Source organism: Meles meles, chromosome 12, assembly GCF_922984935.1.
Source record: "Meles meles chromosome 12, mMelMel3.1 paternal haplotype, whole genome shotgun sequence".
Taxonomy (NCBI): Eukaryota; Metazoa; Chordata; class Mammalia; order Carnivora; family Mustelidae; genus Meles; species Meles meles.
Window position 1 is genome coordinate 1,861,731 of NC_060077.1, and position 18,284 is coordinate 1,880,014.

At 54.1% G+C, this 18,284-nt stretch overlaps 1 protein-coding gene across 2 annotated transcripts in view; it reads left to right on the forward strand.

Annotated features, from left to right (window-relative positions):
- The window catches only part of TRPV4 (transient receptor potential cation channel subfamily V member 4), a 34,409-nt gene extending 19,032 nt beyond the window's left edge, over positions 1 to 15,377 (forward strand). For both annotated transcript variants that reach the window (XM_046026106.1, XM_046026105.1), the window contains exons 4-16: positions 2,142 to 2,294; positions 2,952 to 3,092; positions 3,621 to 3,919; positions 5,289 to 5,468; positions 6,706 to 6,864; positions 7,120 to 7,212; positions 7,522 to 7,595; positions 8,321 to 8,486; positions 8,719 to 8,785; positions 10,892 to 11,208; positions 12,189 to 12,316; positions 13,567 to 13,688; positions 14,153 to 15,377. In XM_046026106.1, the coding sequence (XP_045882062.1) occupies positions 2,142 to 2,294; positions 2,952 to 3,092; positions 3,621 to 3,919; positions 5,289 to 5,468; positions 6,706 to 6,864; positions 7,120 to 7,212; positions 7,522 to 7,595; positions 8,321 to 8,486; positions 8,719 to 8,785; positions 10,892 to 11,208; positions 12,189 to 12,316; positions 13,567 to 13,688; positions 14,153 to 14,310 (2,057 nt within the window). In that variant the 3' untranslated portion in view covers positions 14,311 to 15,377. The remainder of the gene's footprint in view (positions 1 to 2,141; positions 2,295 to 2,951; positions 3,093 to 3,620; positions 3,920 to 5,288; positions 5,469 to 6,705; positions 6,865 to 7,119; positions 7,213 to 7,521; positions 7,596 to 8,320; positions 8,487 to 8,718; positions 8,786 to 10,891; positions 11,209 to 12,188; positions 12,317 to 13,566; positions 13,689 to 14,152) is intronic.
- The last annotated feature ends 2,907 nt before the right edge of the window (positions 15,378 to 18,284 follow it).

Sequence of the window (18,284 nt, forward strand, 5' to 3'; positions counted from 1 at the left end):
CTTTGGGTTATCTGTTGTTTGGAGTTACCTGTGGTGACCAGCTCGTGAGGTGCTATGCCGGGCATGGGGCCGAACACAACCCTGTTCCTCAAGTTGCTTGCAGTTTCCTGGGGGGAGATCAACATTCATCAAGCAGTCAAGGAAATAAAAACAGTTATACACTGTAATGTGTGCCAACAAGCGGCTGTCTTGGAAGATTGATCTAGTCAGGAAAATCTGGGAGAGCTTCCCTGGAAGGGGTGACACGTAAGCTGAATCAGAATGAGTTGCAATTAACCAGTTAAAAAAACGAGGAAGGACCAGGGAGGGGGTGCATGTGCAAAGGCCCTGTGACTCACTGCAATAGCCTATTCTTCTGTGACCACTCTAGCTGCTATGAGGATTGAAGGAAAGCCAGAAAGGCTGATGGAAACCCGGCAGGTGTCTTGGGCCAAGGTGGTGGCAGTGGAGATGGGGAGCAGTGGAGGGATTGAATAGGACATGCTGAGGGGGATGTGAGGGAGAAGAGAGGACAAGGACAAGGGTGACACAAAGGTTTGTGGCTGGAGGGAGACCCCATCCTCTGAGGAGGGGACATAGGTGGGCTGGGAGTTGGCTTTGGGAGGGAGCACAGAGAGTTGCAAGCTGCCTGAATTAGGAAATGGACTGACAACTCCTCGAGGCTACAGCTGAGTGTGAGTGTGTCTGGAGAGACTCGCCAGGGCCCTTGACCAGCATTTGGGGCACCCCTCACACACACACACTTATGCAGATGAGGAACTGGAGTCCGCTTTTCCTTCAATTCAAGGTAGAGCTCCTGGTGACTCTGGGCTGGGCACTAGGGATCCAGCAGGAAGCAGCTTATCGGGAATGAGGCTCGTCCACAGGACCTCAGTCCTGGGGGCACTGGGCCTGGAACTCAGGTCTCTGTGAGTCTTGTTCTTGTTCTTCCTGCTGACTCCTGGCATCTAAGGAGAAATTCCTGTGCCAGCCTGTGGAATGATAACTGCAACGGAGTATTGACTCAGGACTTTTACCTGCCCGGCGCTGGGCTCATCAACCGACATCTGGTAGCTCTTCGATGTTTAGCTAGAGGGGAAACTGAGGCAGAGGAAGAGTCACACAGGAATGGGGAGTAAAGCCAGGAGTTGAACCCCAAGGTGCCTGGCTCCCCCAGGTCTCAGCTCACACCTGGGTCTCCCATTCTTGATCCCGTTTCTGCTTTGGCCGTTCCTGAGGCCCCAGCATTCTTAGGGGAGTTCTCTTCCCATTGACGCTTGCTTGCTTGCTTTCTGTTTTAGATGTATTTATTAAAGAGTGGGAGGGGAGGGGGAAGGGGCAGAGGGTTGGGAGAGAATCTTAAGGAGACTCCCTGCTGAGCAAGGGCTTGACCTCAGGACCCTGACGTCATGACTTGAGCCCAAAAAGTGTGAGACACTCAACCAACTGAGCCACCCAGCTGCCCCTCATTAAATTGTTCTTTTAAGATATAAGTCGACTCATGCACCCATAAAAATCAACCCAAGGGAAAGAAAATTACCAGTGTCAGTGGACGGTGTTAAGGACTATTTCTATCATGCGGACACTGGCTTCATGAGAGAGGTTTGACAACAGGCTCATAGCGGGACTTCAGCATCATCTGTGGGACCCCCAAAGCCCTTTCCTGCCCCTCCAAAGATAATTTCAGGTCCACTATGGCGGGCAGTCTGCACTTTGGGGACTGCTGTACACCATCTGCTCCCTTCTAGTGGCATTGATGTAAATACTTCATGGGAAGAAGATCCTCTGCTCAAGTAGGTGGCAGATGCTTCCTGCTATGTCTGGCTTTAGAGCTTCACCTTTGTCATTGGCATATCAAAGGCTCTGACAAGTCCTGTAACAAGTAAATATTGGTTGGTTTTGTTTAACCCAGGATTCCCCACCATTTACTGGATTTTTAAAATTCCCTCCAAATTATGGTTCCGTATATCCCAATCTCAACAGGCTATGGCTTCCCACATTTTGCAGAACCGCCCCTCCAGGTTTATTGGACCTCTCTCAGCACCATGGGCAGTAGGGAAGAGCTCAGGGGGGAGGTGTGACATGGCCCCCGTGCCCTGTCCCCTGCTGCCCAGTAGTTCCCTGGACCGAACGCCCCTCATCCCATATGTGTGTCCCCTCAGAGCCATCCACGGGGAAGACCTGCCTACCCAAGGCCCTGCTGAATCTGAGCAATGGCCGCAATGACACCATCCCCGTGCTCCTGGACATTGCTGAGCGGACGGGCAACATGCGAGAGTTCATCAACTCGCCATTCCGGGACATCTACTACCGAGGTAGGGCCCTGCACTGGGGCAGGGGTGATGCAGAGTGGTGGAGGGGGGTGCTGTCCTTGCTCCTCTGACCCACGCCACCCCAGGGTGCCAGCACACATCCAGAAACTGATCGTTGAATGACTCCCCCTTCCATTGGTTCTAATAGTCCGTGAACTTGGCTTTGGGACCTGAGGTGCCATGGCTCTGGGTGATTTAAGTCTCCACAATAGTAGTCCTATGGGCCAGCAGCACTAAGGGGAAAGGCAATCACCAGTCCCTGCTCCCCAGGGTCTAAGTTTTGAGATTCCATGAATCAGACTTGACCTTTCCGATTCCCAGTTGTGGAGATTCAAAGCCTGTGAATTTTATACTTCAGTCCAAAATTCTGTGGGACCACAATGCCTTGGTCTCCCATAGCCCCGCCGTGAGTCTTGACAAGTCCCCACACTTGGGATCTGACACGTGGGCTCTCCTGAGTCTACGTTCCGCTTGCCCAATGCACGTTAGGCCTCACGCGGTAGGGATCCCACATCCAGGCAGTGTCTAGAGGTCCATTGCTGCCCTTGGGAGGAGCCGGCCAAGGCCTGGGGCTGCAGCCCACACTCCGCAGCCCCCACCGCCGCCCTCAAGCCTGGTCCGGTCTTTGCCCCCAGCTGGTGACAGTCCCACACCCCCCAGGTCAGACCGCCCTGCACATCGCCATCGAGCGGCGCTGCAAACACTACGTGGAGCTCCTGGTGGCCCAAGGCGCCGACGTCCATGCCCAGGCCCGGGGCCGCTTCTTCCAGCCCAAGGACGAGGGAGGCTACTTCTACTTCGGTGAGGAGGGAATGGTGAGGGCTGGGGGGACATGGAGTGTCCACAGACACCCAGAGCCCTGCTCGCATGTCATGTTGGTCCTCAGGGTCTTACTATGAGGAGCAGAGCATCACTGGCTCCTGGAGCCTCAGGTTCCCCATCTGTACGTGGGGAGCATGAGCGCTGCCGGGGCTGTGATGGGTGGTCAGCCCCTGCACGCAGCACGGCGGCATGCTCGTCCTTTAGTCCCATCAAAGCTGGGACCGGGGTCCTGCCTGCAGAGCCCAACTCCCCATCACCACCACATCATCCCTGCTTAAGGCACACACTATTAGAAGTTCAGGGCCAAAGTCCCTCCACATCACAGAGCCACACCCCATATCCGGCATGTCACCCACGGAAACGTGCACCTGCCTGATGCCTTGCTGCTGACTGTCAGGACCGTGTCCAGTGTCCCTGGCTCTGTTCCCTGAGGATCTGTGGGCAGAGCTCCCCCACCTTGGGCCCCCCCCTTCACTGACCTTCCCCACCTCCCCCATTGGCCTGCAGGTGAGCTGCCCCTATCGCTGGCAGCCTGCACCAACCAGCCCCACATTGTCAACTACCTGACGGAGAACCCGCACAAGAAGGCCGACATGCGGCGGCAGGACTCCCGTGGCAACACTGTGTTGCACGCGCTGGTCGCCATCGCGGACAACACCCGTGAGAACACCAAGTTCGTCACCAAGATGTACGACCTGCTGCTGCTCAAGTGTGCCCGCCTCTTCCCTGACAGCAACCTGGAGGCCGTGCTCAACAACGATGGGCTCTCACCCCTCATGATGGCAGCCAAGACGGGCAAGATTGGGGTGCGTGCAGGGGGTGGGGGGCACAGCCAGCCAGCACCCCCCACTCTTGTCCCTCTACACACACACACACTGGAGGAGTGACAGCTAGTATTCGTTATTATTAATGTGCACCCCACCTCCCATCATGCCAACCCCTTGTCCTCACCCAAGAATCTGCTGTGGCTCCCTATGGTCCAGCCGCACTACTCCGCTTCATCCCAGAGCCTCTGTCCTCAACCCATGCCACTGGATGATCAGGCCCCACTCCCGCCAGCCAGGACAAGCCAGGGATAGTAATTGAAGTCCCAGGGCTCCACCCCTGGAGACTCCCCTATAATCCACGATCGGGGTCCTAGCTTAGCCCCTAACCTGTCGAGCAGCCCCGTGCAGGTTCTTTCCATCTCTGGCCTCCCAGCGCAGGGCACTGGCGACGTCAGAGGCTGGGTCTGGAGTGTGCTGTGTGTCTGGTGCAGAGTGGGGTGATTCGCTATATCCTTGACCTCGAACCACCAGGCACCTGTGGCGCTCCCCCCACTCTGACAGCCCCAGCAGACTCCAGACAGTGCCAGCTTGTCCCCTGGGAGGCAGGTTGCCCTGGTTGAGAACCAAGCCCTCAGTGCTCTGGAGTCAGGAGCACCTGGGTCCAAAGCCTGGCTCAGCCACTTCCCAGTGTATGGCCACGGGCATCTCCCCTCCCCGCTCCGTGCTTCAGTGTCCTCAGCTGTAAAATGGGGACGAAAATAGCACCCGCCACGACTAGAGAGCGTGATCCACAGAAAGCTCTTTAATGAAGACCCTGGGATGGGTGTTCAGTAAGTGGCAGGGGTTATTCTTGTTCTATTAAAAACATGGCGAAGGCCACAAAAACTGCAGTTCATACAAGAGGCTTGAGGTACTGGAGAAAGCCTGAGTTTAAATTTTGGCTTTTTGCACCATTAACCTGTGTGGTTCTGGGCAATGCCCACCCCTCCCCCACCCCCGTTCCTCAGTATCCCCTGTGTGTAAGCTACAGAGAGTGGCATCATTTAACACATCAATAGAATGGATTCACTGTTGTTTAAATGACATAAACAAGACATTTGTTGCGATTCTGATTTTTAAGGCTGCCCTGGTTCAGTCTGGCGTCAGCTGAATGTTTGTGTGGCCTCAGGGAGCACCCTTCTTTTCCCTGAGCCTCTGTTTGGTCATCTGGAAACTGAGACCGTCAGAGTAAAGACAAGAGGCATGCTCCATAAATATTTCCTCCCCTCTGCATCCTGCTCTCTGGGGAGGCACCACGAGATGGCTGTGATGGGTCCTCAGGTCCCTGGGATGTGAGGGGCTGAGAATGGGTGTCCCTCCCCGGGGCCTCCTGACCCACCCTTCCCCCCCTGCCCCCACCCCGGTGTAGGTCTTTCAGCATATCATCCGCCGGGAGGTAACAGACGAGGATACGAGACACCTGTCTCGCAAGTTCAAGGACTGGGCATATGGGCCCGTGTATTCCTCACTGTATGACCTCTCCTCCCTGGACACGTGTGGGGAAGAGGCCTCTGTGCTGGAAATCCTGGTGTATAACAGCAAGATTGAGGTGAGCGTCGGGACAGGGGACAGAGCCTTGGGAAGGGTCGGGTGGCTGAGAGCAGGGAAAGGACCCTGGCACCGGGAGGGGTCTGTAACTTATTTGCTGTGTGACCCAGGACAAGTGACCCAGCCTCTCTGAGTCCCCGTTTCCTCTATCTTTATCTATCTATAAGGATAGTTCGTGTCCCTTAGGGTTGCTTGGAGGACCAGCTGAGTTCCTTTGAGAAGAGTCTGGCTCCAAATAAACATTATATGTCAGCTATTATCATTAGTAGTTGTTAGATGAAGGTTTGAAAGCTTCTTTTCACTTAGCAGTATTTCGCGAACATCGTTCTGCACCATTAAATATTCTTCTGCAATATCATTGCTGCGAGTAAATGTACCACATTCTAATTAACCATTCCTCTATTCTTGGTCATTTGGGTTTGTTTCTGCCTTTAACTACCAGGAATAACACTGCAATGGCATCTCTGTGGCTGCATTGTTGCATTGATCCGTGGTAATAAGGGAACTCACGTCATTAATGGGACAGGACGCTATACAAATGGGACAGAAACTGCTGGGGACGGAGCGTAGGTCTCCCTTCCCTCCCAGGCTCCGTGAGCGTGGACAGATGCCTTCCCCTGCTGGAGCTCACTTCCCCCATCTTTGAACTTAGGGATGAACTTGATTGAGGTTAGAGATGGTGGGAAGTTTAGCATCTCTGGTACAAGCTTTGATGGATTGGTACTATCTGCCTGGGGACCGGTATGGAGAACTATCGTGCGGGGCTCAATTATTGATGACTTCCCCCCACCCACCCTACGGAGAAGAGTCACCCGTGAGTTAAGTGTCTATCATCCTGGGGCTAAATTTCCCCATCCTGTTTCCTGACTCAGACATTCTGAGGTCGCAGCCCAGAGATTTATATATTTTGACAAGCCTACCTAAGTGATTTTGCCACCAGGAGCTGGGGACCTATCATGCTCAGGTTGGAGTTTAGGGACCATGAGAATAGCTTTCCAGCTATTCTCTGAGAACAGCTCTGAGTTCAGAATAGCCTGGAAAGATCAGCTGTGGCAGAACTGGGCAGAGCCCAGTGGGGTTGATTTGGAATCCCCACCCCGTTCCCCATGAATCCTTGAGTGTCACAGAAGAGTGGCTTAGGGAGGAGAGAGTGCTCTCGGGGCCGAGGGTGGGGACGGGTGTGTTAGAGTCAGCCTGCCTGGACCCCACGTGGCCCCCGCTCGCCCTGTCTCCCACAGAACCGCCACGAGATGCTGGCCGTGGAACCCATCAACGAGCTGCTGCGGGACAAGTGGCGTAAGTTTGGTGCCGTGTCCTTCTACATCAACGTGGTCTCCTATCTCTGCGCCATGGTGATCTTTACCCTCACCGCCTACTACCAGCCGTTGGAGGGCACCGTGAGTGGCCGGGAACCTGGCAGGAGCTGGGGCGCAGCTGGGGCACAGCTGGGTCCTCCTTTGGGGGTCCCCTGTGGGAGGGACTGGAGAGAGCCCAAGATGGAAGTGCCCCTCCCCCTGCACCTAGCGGGGGAAGAGAGTGAGAGAGGAGGATCCACAGGATCCAGGGGTTTGGGGGGCCTTGGGGGAACATCTGGATCTGGGGCCAGATGTTGGAGGGGCTGGGTGAGGACTTGCGTGCTGTCTGTCCCCCAGCCCCCCTACCCATACCGCACCACTGTGGACTACCTGAGGCTGGCCGGCGAGATCGTCACGCTCTTCACCGGGGTGCTGTTCTTCTTCACCAACGTGAGTGCCCGGCCCCTCGTGGCACCTGCCCTGCCCATCCTCCTTCCTCATTTCCCCCTTCCATGCCCTTCTTCTGTCTTCTCCTCCAGGCCTGTACCCTCAGCTTGGGGCGCCTAGGTGGCTCAGTCGGTTAAGTGTCTGCCTTCGGCTCATGTCATGTTCTTGGGTCCTAGTCTTTCTCAAATAAATAAAATCTTAAAAAAAAAAGAGCCCATTATCTTGTCTCTGTACCACATTCTGCCTCCCTCTCTCTCTTCCCCTCCCCTCTGCCAGCTCCAGCCCTCTCACCTGCCTCCTCCCCTCTTCCAGATCAAAGACTTGTTCATGAAGAAATGCCCAGGAGTGAATTCTCTCTTCATTGATGGATCCTTCCAGCTACTCTAGTGAGTTGAGGTCCCCGAGCTGTCAGATTCTGGGTGAGGAAGATGGGATTGGGTTTGGGACTTCATCCAGATTTGGGGACAGGGGCTGGGGAGAGGTGACTCTATTGGAGTGTGTTCACCCAGCCCAGGCAGCTTAGCCCACAGTCAGAGCAAGACCAATGTCAAGCAATAGACTCTTCTGATTAGAGCAAGATACTGGTTGCTACAGAGCTATCACCGCATACACCGTAGATAGAAGTGATGGGACCTCTTCTGCTGGTGACTGATTGCTAATGTCTGTTAGTAGTACCGGGTGAAGAATCCTGAGGCACCTTTGTGTTTGGTGGGAAAGAGTGCTGCGCTTGATTAATGATGTCTGCCTGGGGCACGGGATGAGTTGCTGCCTGGGTACTACATCTTTCCCCTTTTTCTTAGGAAGCAGTGAAATTCACTTATCCACAAAATCTCCACTCAATACCACTTTTTCTAGCAATTTCAAAGGGCATTACTTTGGGATCCTGTAGGGCCTGAGGCCCATTGCACACATATTACTTGCCAGCTAATTGAGCATTCTGGTTAATAGAATCCTGAGGAACCCAGTGAATCTACTTTGTTTCCCTTCTGGGGTATCCAGAAGGCATCGGGATGGCCTGGCCCCCTGGAGGGCTTGGGGGCATGTCTCCCCCTCTGGAGCCTCATTGACCCCTCTCCCCTCTGGGCCCTCTCATGGTCTCTGCTGCCTGTAGCTTCATCTACTCCGTGCTAGTGATTGTCTCCGCGGCCCTCTACCTGGCGGGAATTGAAGCCTACCTGGCTGTCATGGTCTTTGCCTTGGTCCTGGGCTGGATGAATGCCCTCTACTTTACCCGCGGGCTGAAACTGACGGGAACCTATAGCATCATGATCCAGAAGGTAGGGGCCATGGAACCTGATGGACTGTGTGTCCCTGGTGGGAGCCATGTTCATAAAGTGTGCGGCTTATGTGTGTAGACAGTGCCCTTGGCCCTGAGGATGTGGGGCTCCGTGGGGGCTGCAGGGAGGGGCTGGACCTCGGTGGAGGTGGGACTACTTGGGATGGAGAAGTCAGGAAAATGAGAAACCACATGTCTCATGTTTGTCTCCATATTCCCACTGGGGTCTTCAGATCCTCTTCAAAGACCTTTTCCGCTTCCTGCTGGTCTACTTGCTCTTCATGATTGGCTATGCTTCAGGTGAGCTCTGGGGAGCCAGGTGATGTGGTGGGGGTGTTGCCAGGACCAGAAGGGCAGCCTGGTGCGTGGAGGACAGTAACTAGCGCATGTGAGTTTCTCTGTGTGTGCCAGGCGCTGGGCTGAGTCCTCTTCCGTCCCTGCCCCATTAGTCCCCCGATGGGTCTGTGAGGTCAGTGCTTTTATTGTCCCCTTTACAGGTAAGAAAACTGAGGCTTAGAAAGGTTGAAAAACTTGCCCAAGTTCCAAAGCTAGAAAATGGTAGAGATGGCATAGTAGTGATTATTGCGAAAGGAGTCACCTGAACTTAGGGGCTTAAGACAGCCACTGTTTACTATTGCTCACAATTCTTTGGGTCAGCTGGGCAGTGGTGCTGACCTGGGCCAGGTTTGGCCCATCTCCATGAGCTCCTGTGTCCATGCTGGCTGTGGTTTGGCTGCCGGCTGGCCAGTCTAGCAAGAATAGCCTTGGTGGGGATGACCTTGTTCACTTCCCCGTGGCCACCTGTCCTCCAGCTGGCTCAGGAGTGTTCACTTGCTGGTCTGAGGGTTCTGAGAATGTACATGAAAGTGTTCAAGGTCACTGCCTGGCATCCCTTCTGCTTTACTCTGCTGGCCAATGCCAGTGACAGGCCAGCCTTGATCGAAGGGTGGGGAAATAGATTCTACCTCTTGATGGAAAGACCCGCAAAGTCACATTGAAGGGGCATGGGTAGAAGGAACGTTGAATTTGAATATACAGTCTACCAGTGCAGGTCAATTCTGGCTGTCTCCAGTATGCCTTCTCCATGATGTCGTGATGCCAGGATGCCAGGGGACCTCAGTGGCACAGACCATGGGGATAGGGTCAGAGATGGGGACACTGACTGAGCCATTGGGCTGAGGAGATAGCGAGAGGCTACAGCTGCCCCCTCCCAGGGTTAGGACTGGGAAGAACGAGACAGAGTGCCGGGGGCTCTGTAAGGTCAAGGGTCCAGCCCTATGGCGGTCCTAATTATAGAAACCGAGGCAAGAGCTTAGGGATTAAATTAGCAAATGAGTGGTCAGCTTGGTGGCAGGCTTCTCCCGAGAGGGGACCCTAGATCCCTCCTCTGAGGCTGACCTACCACAAACATGACACATGGGCATTTTGTGCCCATGGCAGACATTGCTAATGGATCACAGAGTGATTTATTTTTTCTCTCTGACAGGTCCAGATGAGGTCTTAGAATCCTTCTCAACACATGCATCGCAGCCGCTGCACAACTTAACAGTGATAGCATATGGGTTCAAATGTGTTCACTGTCACCCCAGGATGAAGGTCCTAGGGGCTTGTATGCCCCACTGACCGAGGAGCTCAGCCTCCTTGTGCTCCCCGCCTGGGATGGTGTGGGGACCCTTGTTGCTGCTGAACTGTGTTGAGAAGAATCCTGAAGCTTCATCTGGGCTCAGCGGGAAGGGATGTGCGCCAGGATCGGTTTAAGATGTCTGGAGTGGGGGCAATGACCTTAGCAGTCACAGCCTCTAGAACAGTCGGGCCCGGCACCAGCTTTCAGCTTGCCCTCCTCCTCTGTGAGCTGGTGTGGACCGGGAAACAGGAGCATGGCAGAGGTTGTGTCCCCCAGGAATCCTGGCTTTCTAGGCTCCCAAGACCTCTACCAGCAACAGGCTAGATTAGGGTTTCCCACCCTTAGCCCTGTTGCCCCTTGGGACCTCTACCAGCAACAGGCTAGATTAGGGTTTCCCACCCTTAGCCCTGTTGCCCCTTGGGGCCAGATGATGCTCTGTAGGGGCCCTCCTGTGTATGGTGGGATGTCTAGCACCATCCCCTGGGGCCTCTCCCCACCAGGTACCAGTAGCGCTGGTTGTGCTCTCTGTGGCTGTGACAGCCGTCCCCAAGGGGAAACACAGCCCCTGGCTGAGAACTCGTAGACTAGATCCCGGGACCCTCTTTCTTGTTAGCAAGAGTCTGTGGAATGAGTCAAGGCTTTGGACCCTTATGCTGGGGGACCCCGGGCCAGTGCGCTCCCCTCACCAAGCCTCAGCTGTCCCCTTTGTTGAAGGGGCATGCTGCTGTCCACCCATCAGCGTGTGACTTCACTCAGCGAATGTCACCCCGCCCCTCCCACAGCCCTGGTGTCCCTTCTGAACCCATGTGCCAACATGAAGGTGTGCAGCGAGGACCACACCAACTGCACGGTGCCCACATACCCCTCGTGCCGCGACAGTGAGACATTCAGCACCTTCCTGCTGGACCTCTTCAAGCTCACCATTGGCATGGGCGACCTGGAGATGCTGAGCAGCACCAAATACCCAGTGGTCTTCATCATCCTGCTGGTCACTTACATCATCCTTACCTTTGTGCTGCTGCTCAACATGCTGATCGCCCTCATGGGGGAGACGGTGGGCCAGGTCTCCAAGGAGAGCAAGCATATCTGGAAGCTGCAGGTGATGCCCCAGGAGCCCCGCCCCCTTCCTGAACAGGGGAGGCCTAATCCACAGCAGGCCCCTCCTTGGCCTTCTTTCCGCTCAGGGCCAGCTCCGTTGTCTCCTTCTGCCTCGACTTTCCTGTCTGTAAAATGGACACATGGACGTGGGGCTCATTGGCACAGGGGAGCTGCTGCCTTTGCTTTCCCCAAGTGCTCTACGCAATTCTAGAAAGCAATGGCCTCTGGGGGTCACACCCTCCTCAGGCCATGTGTGGCTCACAAATGGAGGGCTCACAATAAACAGTGCTACCACGAGACCCAGGAGAGCTGCAGCCCCTTTACGGTGCATCTCAAGGAAGTGATGCAGTGAGAAGGAAAAAAAAAAAAAGCTTCAAGGTCATCCTCCCCATTCTGGGTCTCGGGGAATGTCTGGCTGCTCTTAATCTTTATGCGTACTGCTAGTTTTCTTTCCTAGGCCTCAGTTTCTCCACAGGGTATAATTCTTAAGAGGCAAAGTGGCAACCTGTGGGCTTGACCTTCAAAGATTTATGTTTTCGGCATTGCCAGATTTTTTAAAAAATTAATGCAAAATTTTAAAATTAAGAGATTTCTCATAAAATTCCAGACTTCTGGCCTTTCTAGAAAGCTGGAAGCCTGGCAGGGCAGGCCCACATTCCTTTCCAGCAGTGCCTGCGGGGATGAGAGGCAGCTGCCTGCTTCTACACAGGGCTTGCACTGCCTGGTTTGCCCCAGTCCCCACCCCTCCCTGGTGGTTCCCAGCACCAAGTGGTGACATTGTGCATGTGTCTTGGGGCTTGGGCTGAGGCCTTCCTGCCTCTGATGCTGCTTTGCCCATTTGTGCTTCTGGCAGGCCCTGTGGGCATCTGAATGTATGACCTTGCTTCCGGGGCAGTAGGGATGAGTGCAATTTCTGCCACGAAGGCAGTAGGCGCTGGAGGGGGGAAGCTCACCAATGGCCTGCCTCCCTCCCCCGTGCAGTGGGCCACCACCATCCTGGACATCGAGCGCTCATTCCCCGTGTTCCTGAGGAAGGCCTTCCGCTCTGGCGAGATGGTGACTGTGGGCAAGAGCTCGGATGGCACCCCAGACCGCAGGTGGTGCTTCAGGTGAGCCAGGGCGGGCAGGCGAGCGGGGTTGAACCATCCTGCGCTGATCAAGCTTCCTTACCTTTTCTACCCATTGCAACTTCCTGAGCCACTGAGGCCCGATGGGCCCAACTGGAGTTCAGTTCTACTGGGTGATCTCGGGCAAGAAGGTATTCTTCCCAGCCTGGGTTTTTTCCACAGATGACGGCACCACCCCCTGGGGTTAGCTGCATGGAATCAATAGACTTGGGCTGTTACCCAGATGCATAGAGAGTGCCCCCTTCTTAGGGGCACCTCTGGGTGAATCCTTTCTTTCAACATGACTCATTCTTCGTAAAGCGATTGCTGACAGAGTAACACCGTCACATCTTGAGTCAGGCAGAGTCAGTTTCCTGGTCTGTGAAGCAGGGACGATACAGTTGTCCACCTCCTAGGACAGCCAGACCGTCCTGTTCAGTGGGAACCTGAAGTTCCAATCCTGACCCTCTGATAAGTCAGCTTCGTGACCTTGTATGAACAGTGTAACGAGCCTGAGTTTCCTCATCTGTCCAAAGGGAAACAGTGAGCAGATCTTCCCCACTGGATACTGACCTGTAGAAATGGCTCCAAATAGGGCAGTTGAATGAAAATGACAAAAAATAATTTTCCAAGAGGGAAATTAGATTGAGCCAAGAGGCTGCCTGCTGCCTTTGCCAGGGCGTCCCATAAAGAGGAACGAGAGAATGTCGAGAAGCAGGGTGTCCATTGCAGATGAATGGATAAGCAAAATGCGGGGCATCCCTAGGAAATACAATTCAGTCATAAAATGGAGTACAGTCCTGATGCACGCTCCAGAATGATGGACCTTGAAGACGTGATGCTATGTGAAAAAACAGCCACACACATAAGGCCATGCAGTGTAGGATTCCATTTATACGAAATGTCCAGAAACAACAAATCTATAGAGACAGAAAGCAGAGCACAGCTTATGGGGAGGTGGGGTAGTGGGACTTCAGCTTAATGGGTCCAGAATTTCTGCTTGGGGTGATAAGAAATAGTGAAAATAGTGGGGATGGTGACCCAACATAGGGGGAATCTATTTAATCCCCTGAGTTGTATACTTAAAAATGGTGAAAATGGCAAATTGTATGTCACATGTATTTTACCAGAATTTTTAGGGAAAGTAGGAGGATGGGTTGGGAAGCTGGAGAAGGGAGGCTGCCTGGGGGCAGGGAAGGGCTTCAGTTGGAGTAGGGGAGCCCCTGACCTTTCTGCCTGCTGTGGCCCGCCAGGGTGGACGAGGTGAACTGGTCTCACTGGAACCAGAACTTGGGCATCATTAATGAGGACCCAGGCAAGAGTGAGAACTACCAGTACTACGGCTTCTCGCACACTGTGGGTCGCCTCCGGAGGGGTGAGTGCAGGGGCTGGGGGGTTAGGTGGGGGAGATCCAGAGGTGCAGAGGGGTAACCTGGGTTGTCCTCATCCCCGATTTGCTTTGAGCAGTCCTGTCCTCTTTCGCAAACTCCCCGTTCACATCTGTAGAATGGGAGAGCCCAAGCGGCCGAGTTGTTTCCTTTGATGCTTATGAACATCTGGGGCACCTCCCTTCCCCTGCCCTGGGCGCATGAGACTCGGGGATGCGGGCGCTCAGCCATTCTGACCCAAGCTTGAATTCTGGCTCTTCCACTTGCCCCTGTGTGCTCCTGGGTTTGGAGGCTTGACCTCGCAGAGCCCCAGTCTTGGCCTCTGTAAAATGGGGATGATAATCCTCCCCCTTTAGATCACCGTGGAGTGCCCGGGACACAGAAGGTGCTCAGTGCCTATGTGTGTCTTCTCCCCCCGCCCTCATTCCTCCCTCCGCCGTGCTCACGACAGATCGCTGGTCCTCGGTGGTGCCGCGCGTGGTGGAGCTGAACAAGAACTCGAACCCAGACGAGGTGGTGGTGCCTCTGGACAACATGGGGAACCCCAGCTGCGACGGCCCCCAGCAGAGCTACCCCCCCAAGTGGAGGACTGATGACGCGCCCCTCTAGGGGCTGTGGGCGGGTTAGGTCTCTGGCCTGTAGCCCAAGCCTGTCTCTCCACCCGCCTCTTTCTATTCCACCTGCATTTCAGCGATGCCTCCCCACATGCTCCTTTGACCTCCAGAGGCAAGGGCTGGGCGGAGATGAAGGGGAGGCCCCAGGACCCTCTGGTCCCCAGCTCCTGCCCCCCCAGCTCCTGCCCCCCTAGCTCCGCCTCCCCCCCACCCCACCCCAGGGCATGAGGCTCCTGACTGCTGGTCTCACTCCCATGGAGTCACATAAGCCAAGGCCAGGGCCTCTCTGCCCATGGGGGCTCAGTCCCCTGCCTCTCCATTATTTATTTGCTCTGCTCTCAGGAAAGTGGTGTGACCCTCGCCCCCAAAGGGAACCTGGCTGAAGCCTCGGGACCCCATTCCATGTCATTGCCGGCCAACCCCTGCCTGGGTGGCACAAAGCACCCTGTGGCTTTGTGATGGGCCTGGGGCCCTTGCCGTGGGGTCGTGCCTTCAGTGTGTTCTGTAAAAGGACTGGGGTTTGCCGGTGTCCAATAAATGTTCGTTCACTGACGCTAAGGCTGGTAGGGACGCTGATCAGAGGACTGGTAATGGCACGGGGATGAGAGTAGCAAGACGGGGGTGCTCAGAAATGCTGGTGGGGGGGCAAGGATGAGAATGAGGAGCAGCGGTAGTGACCACGGTGCTGTTTAGGGTGATGGCCAGAGGCTGGACTCAGCGGCATTTGGTGGCATGAGCCTAAGGGATGTGGGTGAGATTGGAAGGGAGGGAGAAGTGGAGTCAAAGGGAATGGGGAAAGAGTAAGGTTGGCTGGGTGAGGGCGTAATGCTGGGGGACAGAGAAATGTTACTGGCAGGGAGAGAACACAGGTGGATGGAGAGTCATATTGGCAGGAAATAGTAAGGTTGGTAGGAGAGAGTAATGTTTGTGGGAAAGAGTAATACTGGGGGAGGAGAGTAATGGTGCACCAGTAATATTGGTGAGGCGAGAGTAATGAGGAAGAGTAATGTTAATGGGGAAGAGTAATGTTGGCGTGGGAGAGTACTGTTGGAGAGAAGAGGAATGTTAGTAGGTTGGGGGGGGTTGGGCATAGTGGTGGGGGGAGAGTAATGATGTGTGAGAGTCATGCTGGTGGGTGGAGTCATGGGAGGAGAGTAATGTTGGTGGGAAGGGTACTGGTGGGGAGAGTCGTTTTGATGGAAAGAGTAATATTGGTGGGAAGAGTAATGTTGGTGTGAGGAGGCAGATGGTGGGAAAGGGTCACGGTGCAGGGAGAGTAATGCTGGTGTGGAAGAGCAGTGTTAGTGGGAAGAGGAATGTGGATGGGCAAGAGTAATACTGGTGAGCATGAGTAGTGCTGGGGAGGGTAAGATTGATGGAAAGGGTATTACTGGGGGGAAGGGCATTACTCGGGGGAGAGAGTATTATTACCCCCTGCAGGTGGGAAGAACAATGTTGAGGGCAGGAAAGTCATGCTGGTGCAGAGTAAGGTCGGTGGGGAGAGTCATGCTCGTGGGTGGATTCACGGTGGACAGAGAGGAATATTGGTGGGGAGGATAATGTTGGTGCGAGGAGAGTAATGCACGGGGGCACAGTGACAGTGGCTGGAAGGGTAACGTCGGTGTGAGGACAGTAATGGTGGTGGGTCTCCTTGTGTCCCTTTTTAGGAGGGCGGGAACCTGTCCCTGAACGACTTCCCCTCTTGTGTTATTGGCCAGAATAGTGTCACGTGTCTCCTGCTTCAACCAATCAGCAGGCAGGACGCCACAAATGCCAGGCGCAAGGAGAAAGGTATTTCTCCTCCGGGAACCCATACTGACTGGGCCCGCTAGCAGCGGCTGCAGGCCTTTTCCCAGACGCCCACCCTCCGCCTCAACGGCTCTCCAATACTTGCTGATCTCTCAGGACCGCCGAGAGGCTGAGCTGGAGCTGGGGATGGCATGGGCTTCCCCCAGACCACAGGGACTGGAATGAGGGCACTTCCCGAGGAAAGTTGCAACATGGGCACCTGTGCCAGACCGGGTCGGTGCCCCGCCTTCCCCGCTCCGCCCTCTGCCCATGCATTTGCAAGATTGCCTTCTGGTGTTCTCCTACAGTGCACAAAGCAGAATTTTGCATCCCTGGCTTGACTGTGAGATTTGTTTTAATCAATGGCACCCTAGTGGACATGCCTGGGCTAGGCTCCCCCAAAGGAGGCTGCGAGACCCGTGGAGTGCAGCAAGCTCGGGTGACCACAGAGGAATCCCAAAGATGCATGAGAAAGAATTGTTCTCCCATGCCAATGAGTTTTTGTTGTTACTTTTTTTTTTAAGGGAAGGCATCACTTTTGCGGAAACAGCTAATGATTGCAGAATGTCCACTGCCCCCCATGTTTCGGATAAGGAAGCCAGGGCTCAGAGAGCTGAAGGCTCTTGTCCACCGCACCTGGCTGGGAAGTTGAACGCCCACATTCTGCCCTCAGAGCCCATCCGGGAGAGAATGCACTCTGACCCCCGACAATTGACAGGTGACAAGGCCAGGTCCCTCCTCTGCCCTGAAGCCCCTGGCTGTCGCCTGCCACTTTCTCTCAGCCCCAAGACTGTCAGCTCCTGTTCAGAGCCCTCCCTCTCTTTGAACATACCCCTAACTTTATTCCAACCCGGGGTTCTTATTATGTGCGTGTATGTGTATTTAATAATGATAAAGCACTTATATGTCATATTTGACAGGAGGGCTTTTTTCATCTCCAGTTTAAAGCACTTCTGGGAAATAATTAGTGCTACTAGAGTCAAAAACAATGGGACCCCATCAGAAAAGACAGTCTCGGAAACTCTCAGATCTTAATTGAACAATTACCGCTTATGCCTATGAATACTTCATTATTACATGCCCTGTTATTATTAGCTGTTATTATTGTTTTAGATGAATGCTGGGGATTTTTTAAAAATCAAAAGCCATTTTCAACCACACTGTTCATCTCCCCGAAACGCACACTCCTGACATTTCCAAATATAATAACGTTGTAGCCGGCAGTCTCCACACTTCACCCGGAAGACATGTGTTCTGATCACTTCAGTTGTTTGGATGGAGCCGTTAGAGACTCCAGGCCTCTGTTCATACTGTTATTAATTGTTGACTCCCTGGCAAAAGCGTTGGTGTGAGAATCAAGCACCCCTTACCTTTTCATTTTTAGGAGCACAAAGCCATTGGGACAATGGGGAGATCTTCGTTCACCCCAGGCTCATGAGATGAAGCAAAAGGGGGGATGGTGGTGGAGGCAGAGGACAGAATGGAAAGGGCACTGGCTGCAGACCCAAGCCCAGAGAGGGTGGGCGAGCTGGGCATCTTCTCTTCTTGGAGGGAACCACATGGGGAGGAAGCAGGTGATCATGTGCTGGTAGGCACTGTACTCAGTGTTTGGTGTTCACGTCTCAGGAGGCATGTGTGGGAACAGGAGAACGGGTGTTGGATGTCCCTCCAGAAACCATGTCCTCCTTCTTCGCTGCACCTGTTTTGTTCAGAGTTCTCCACTCTGCTCCATAGTCAGGAGCTTCCCTAGGCCAACCACTGTGACTCTATTTCCCTTACTAGGGATTGGTTGGGAATTGCCACGTGAACCTATGACTTCTGACCTATGAGACAAAAGGGGAAGTCTGCTGAAGGAGGGGGGATCCGGGGAAAATAAGAGAAATCTAGGAAGACGCTGTCTTTTGGGGGCACTGTCAGGTTTGTGATGTGATGCCTGGAACTGCAGCAGCCATTTTGTGACCATGAAAGGGTTGGGTAGAATAGAAGATGGAAAGAGATCTTTGATGATACCATTGAGCTGCTGAATTAACCAACCCTGGGGCCACCCTACCTCCCTACCTTAGGGCTTCTTATGGTTGTTGGAGATAATTTTTCTTTCTCATTTAAACCAGCGAGTCAGGGTTTCCTGATACCTTGCCCCATTCCTGCAAATACAAGAATACATTTTGATTCCTATTTTAC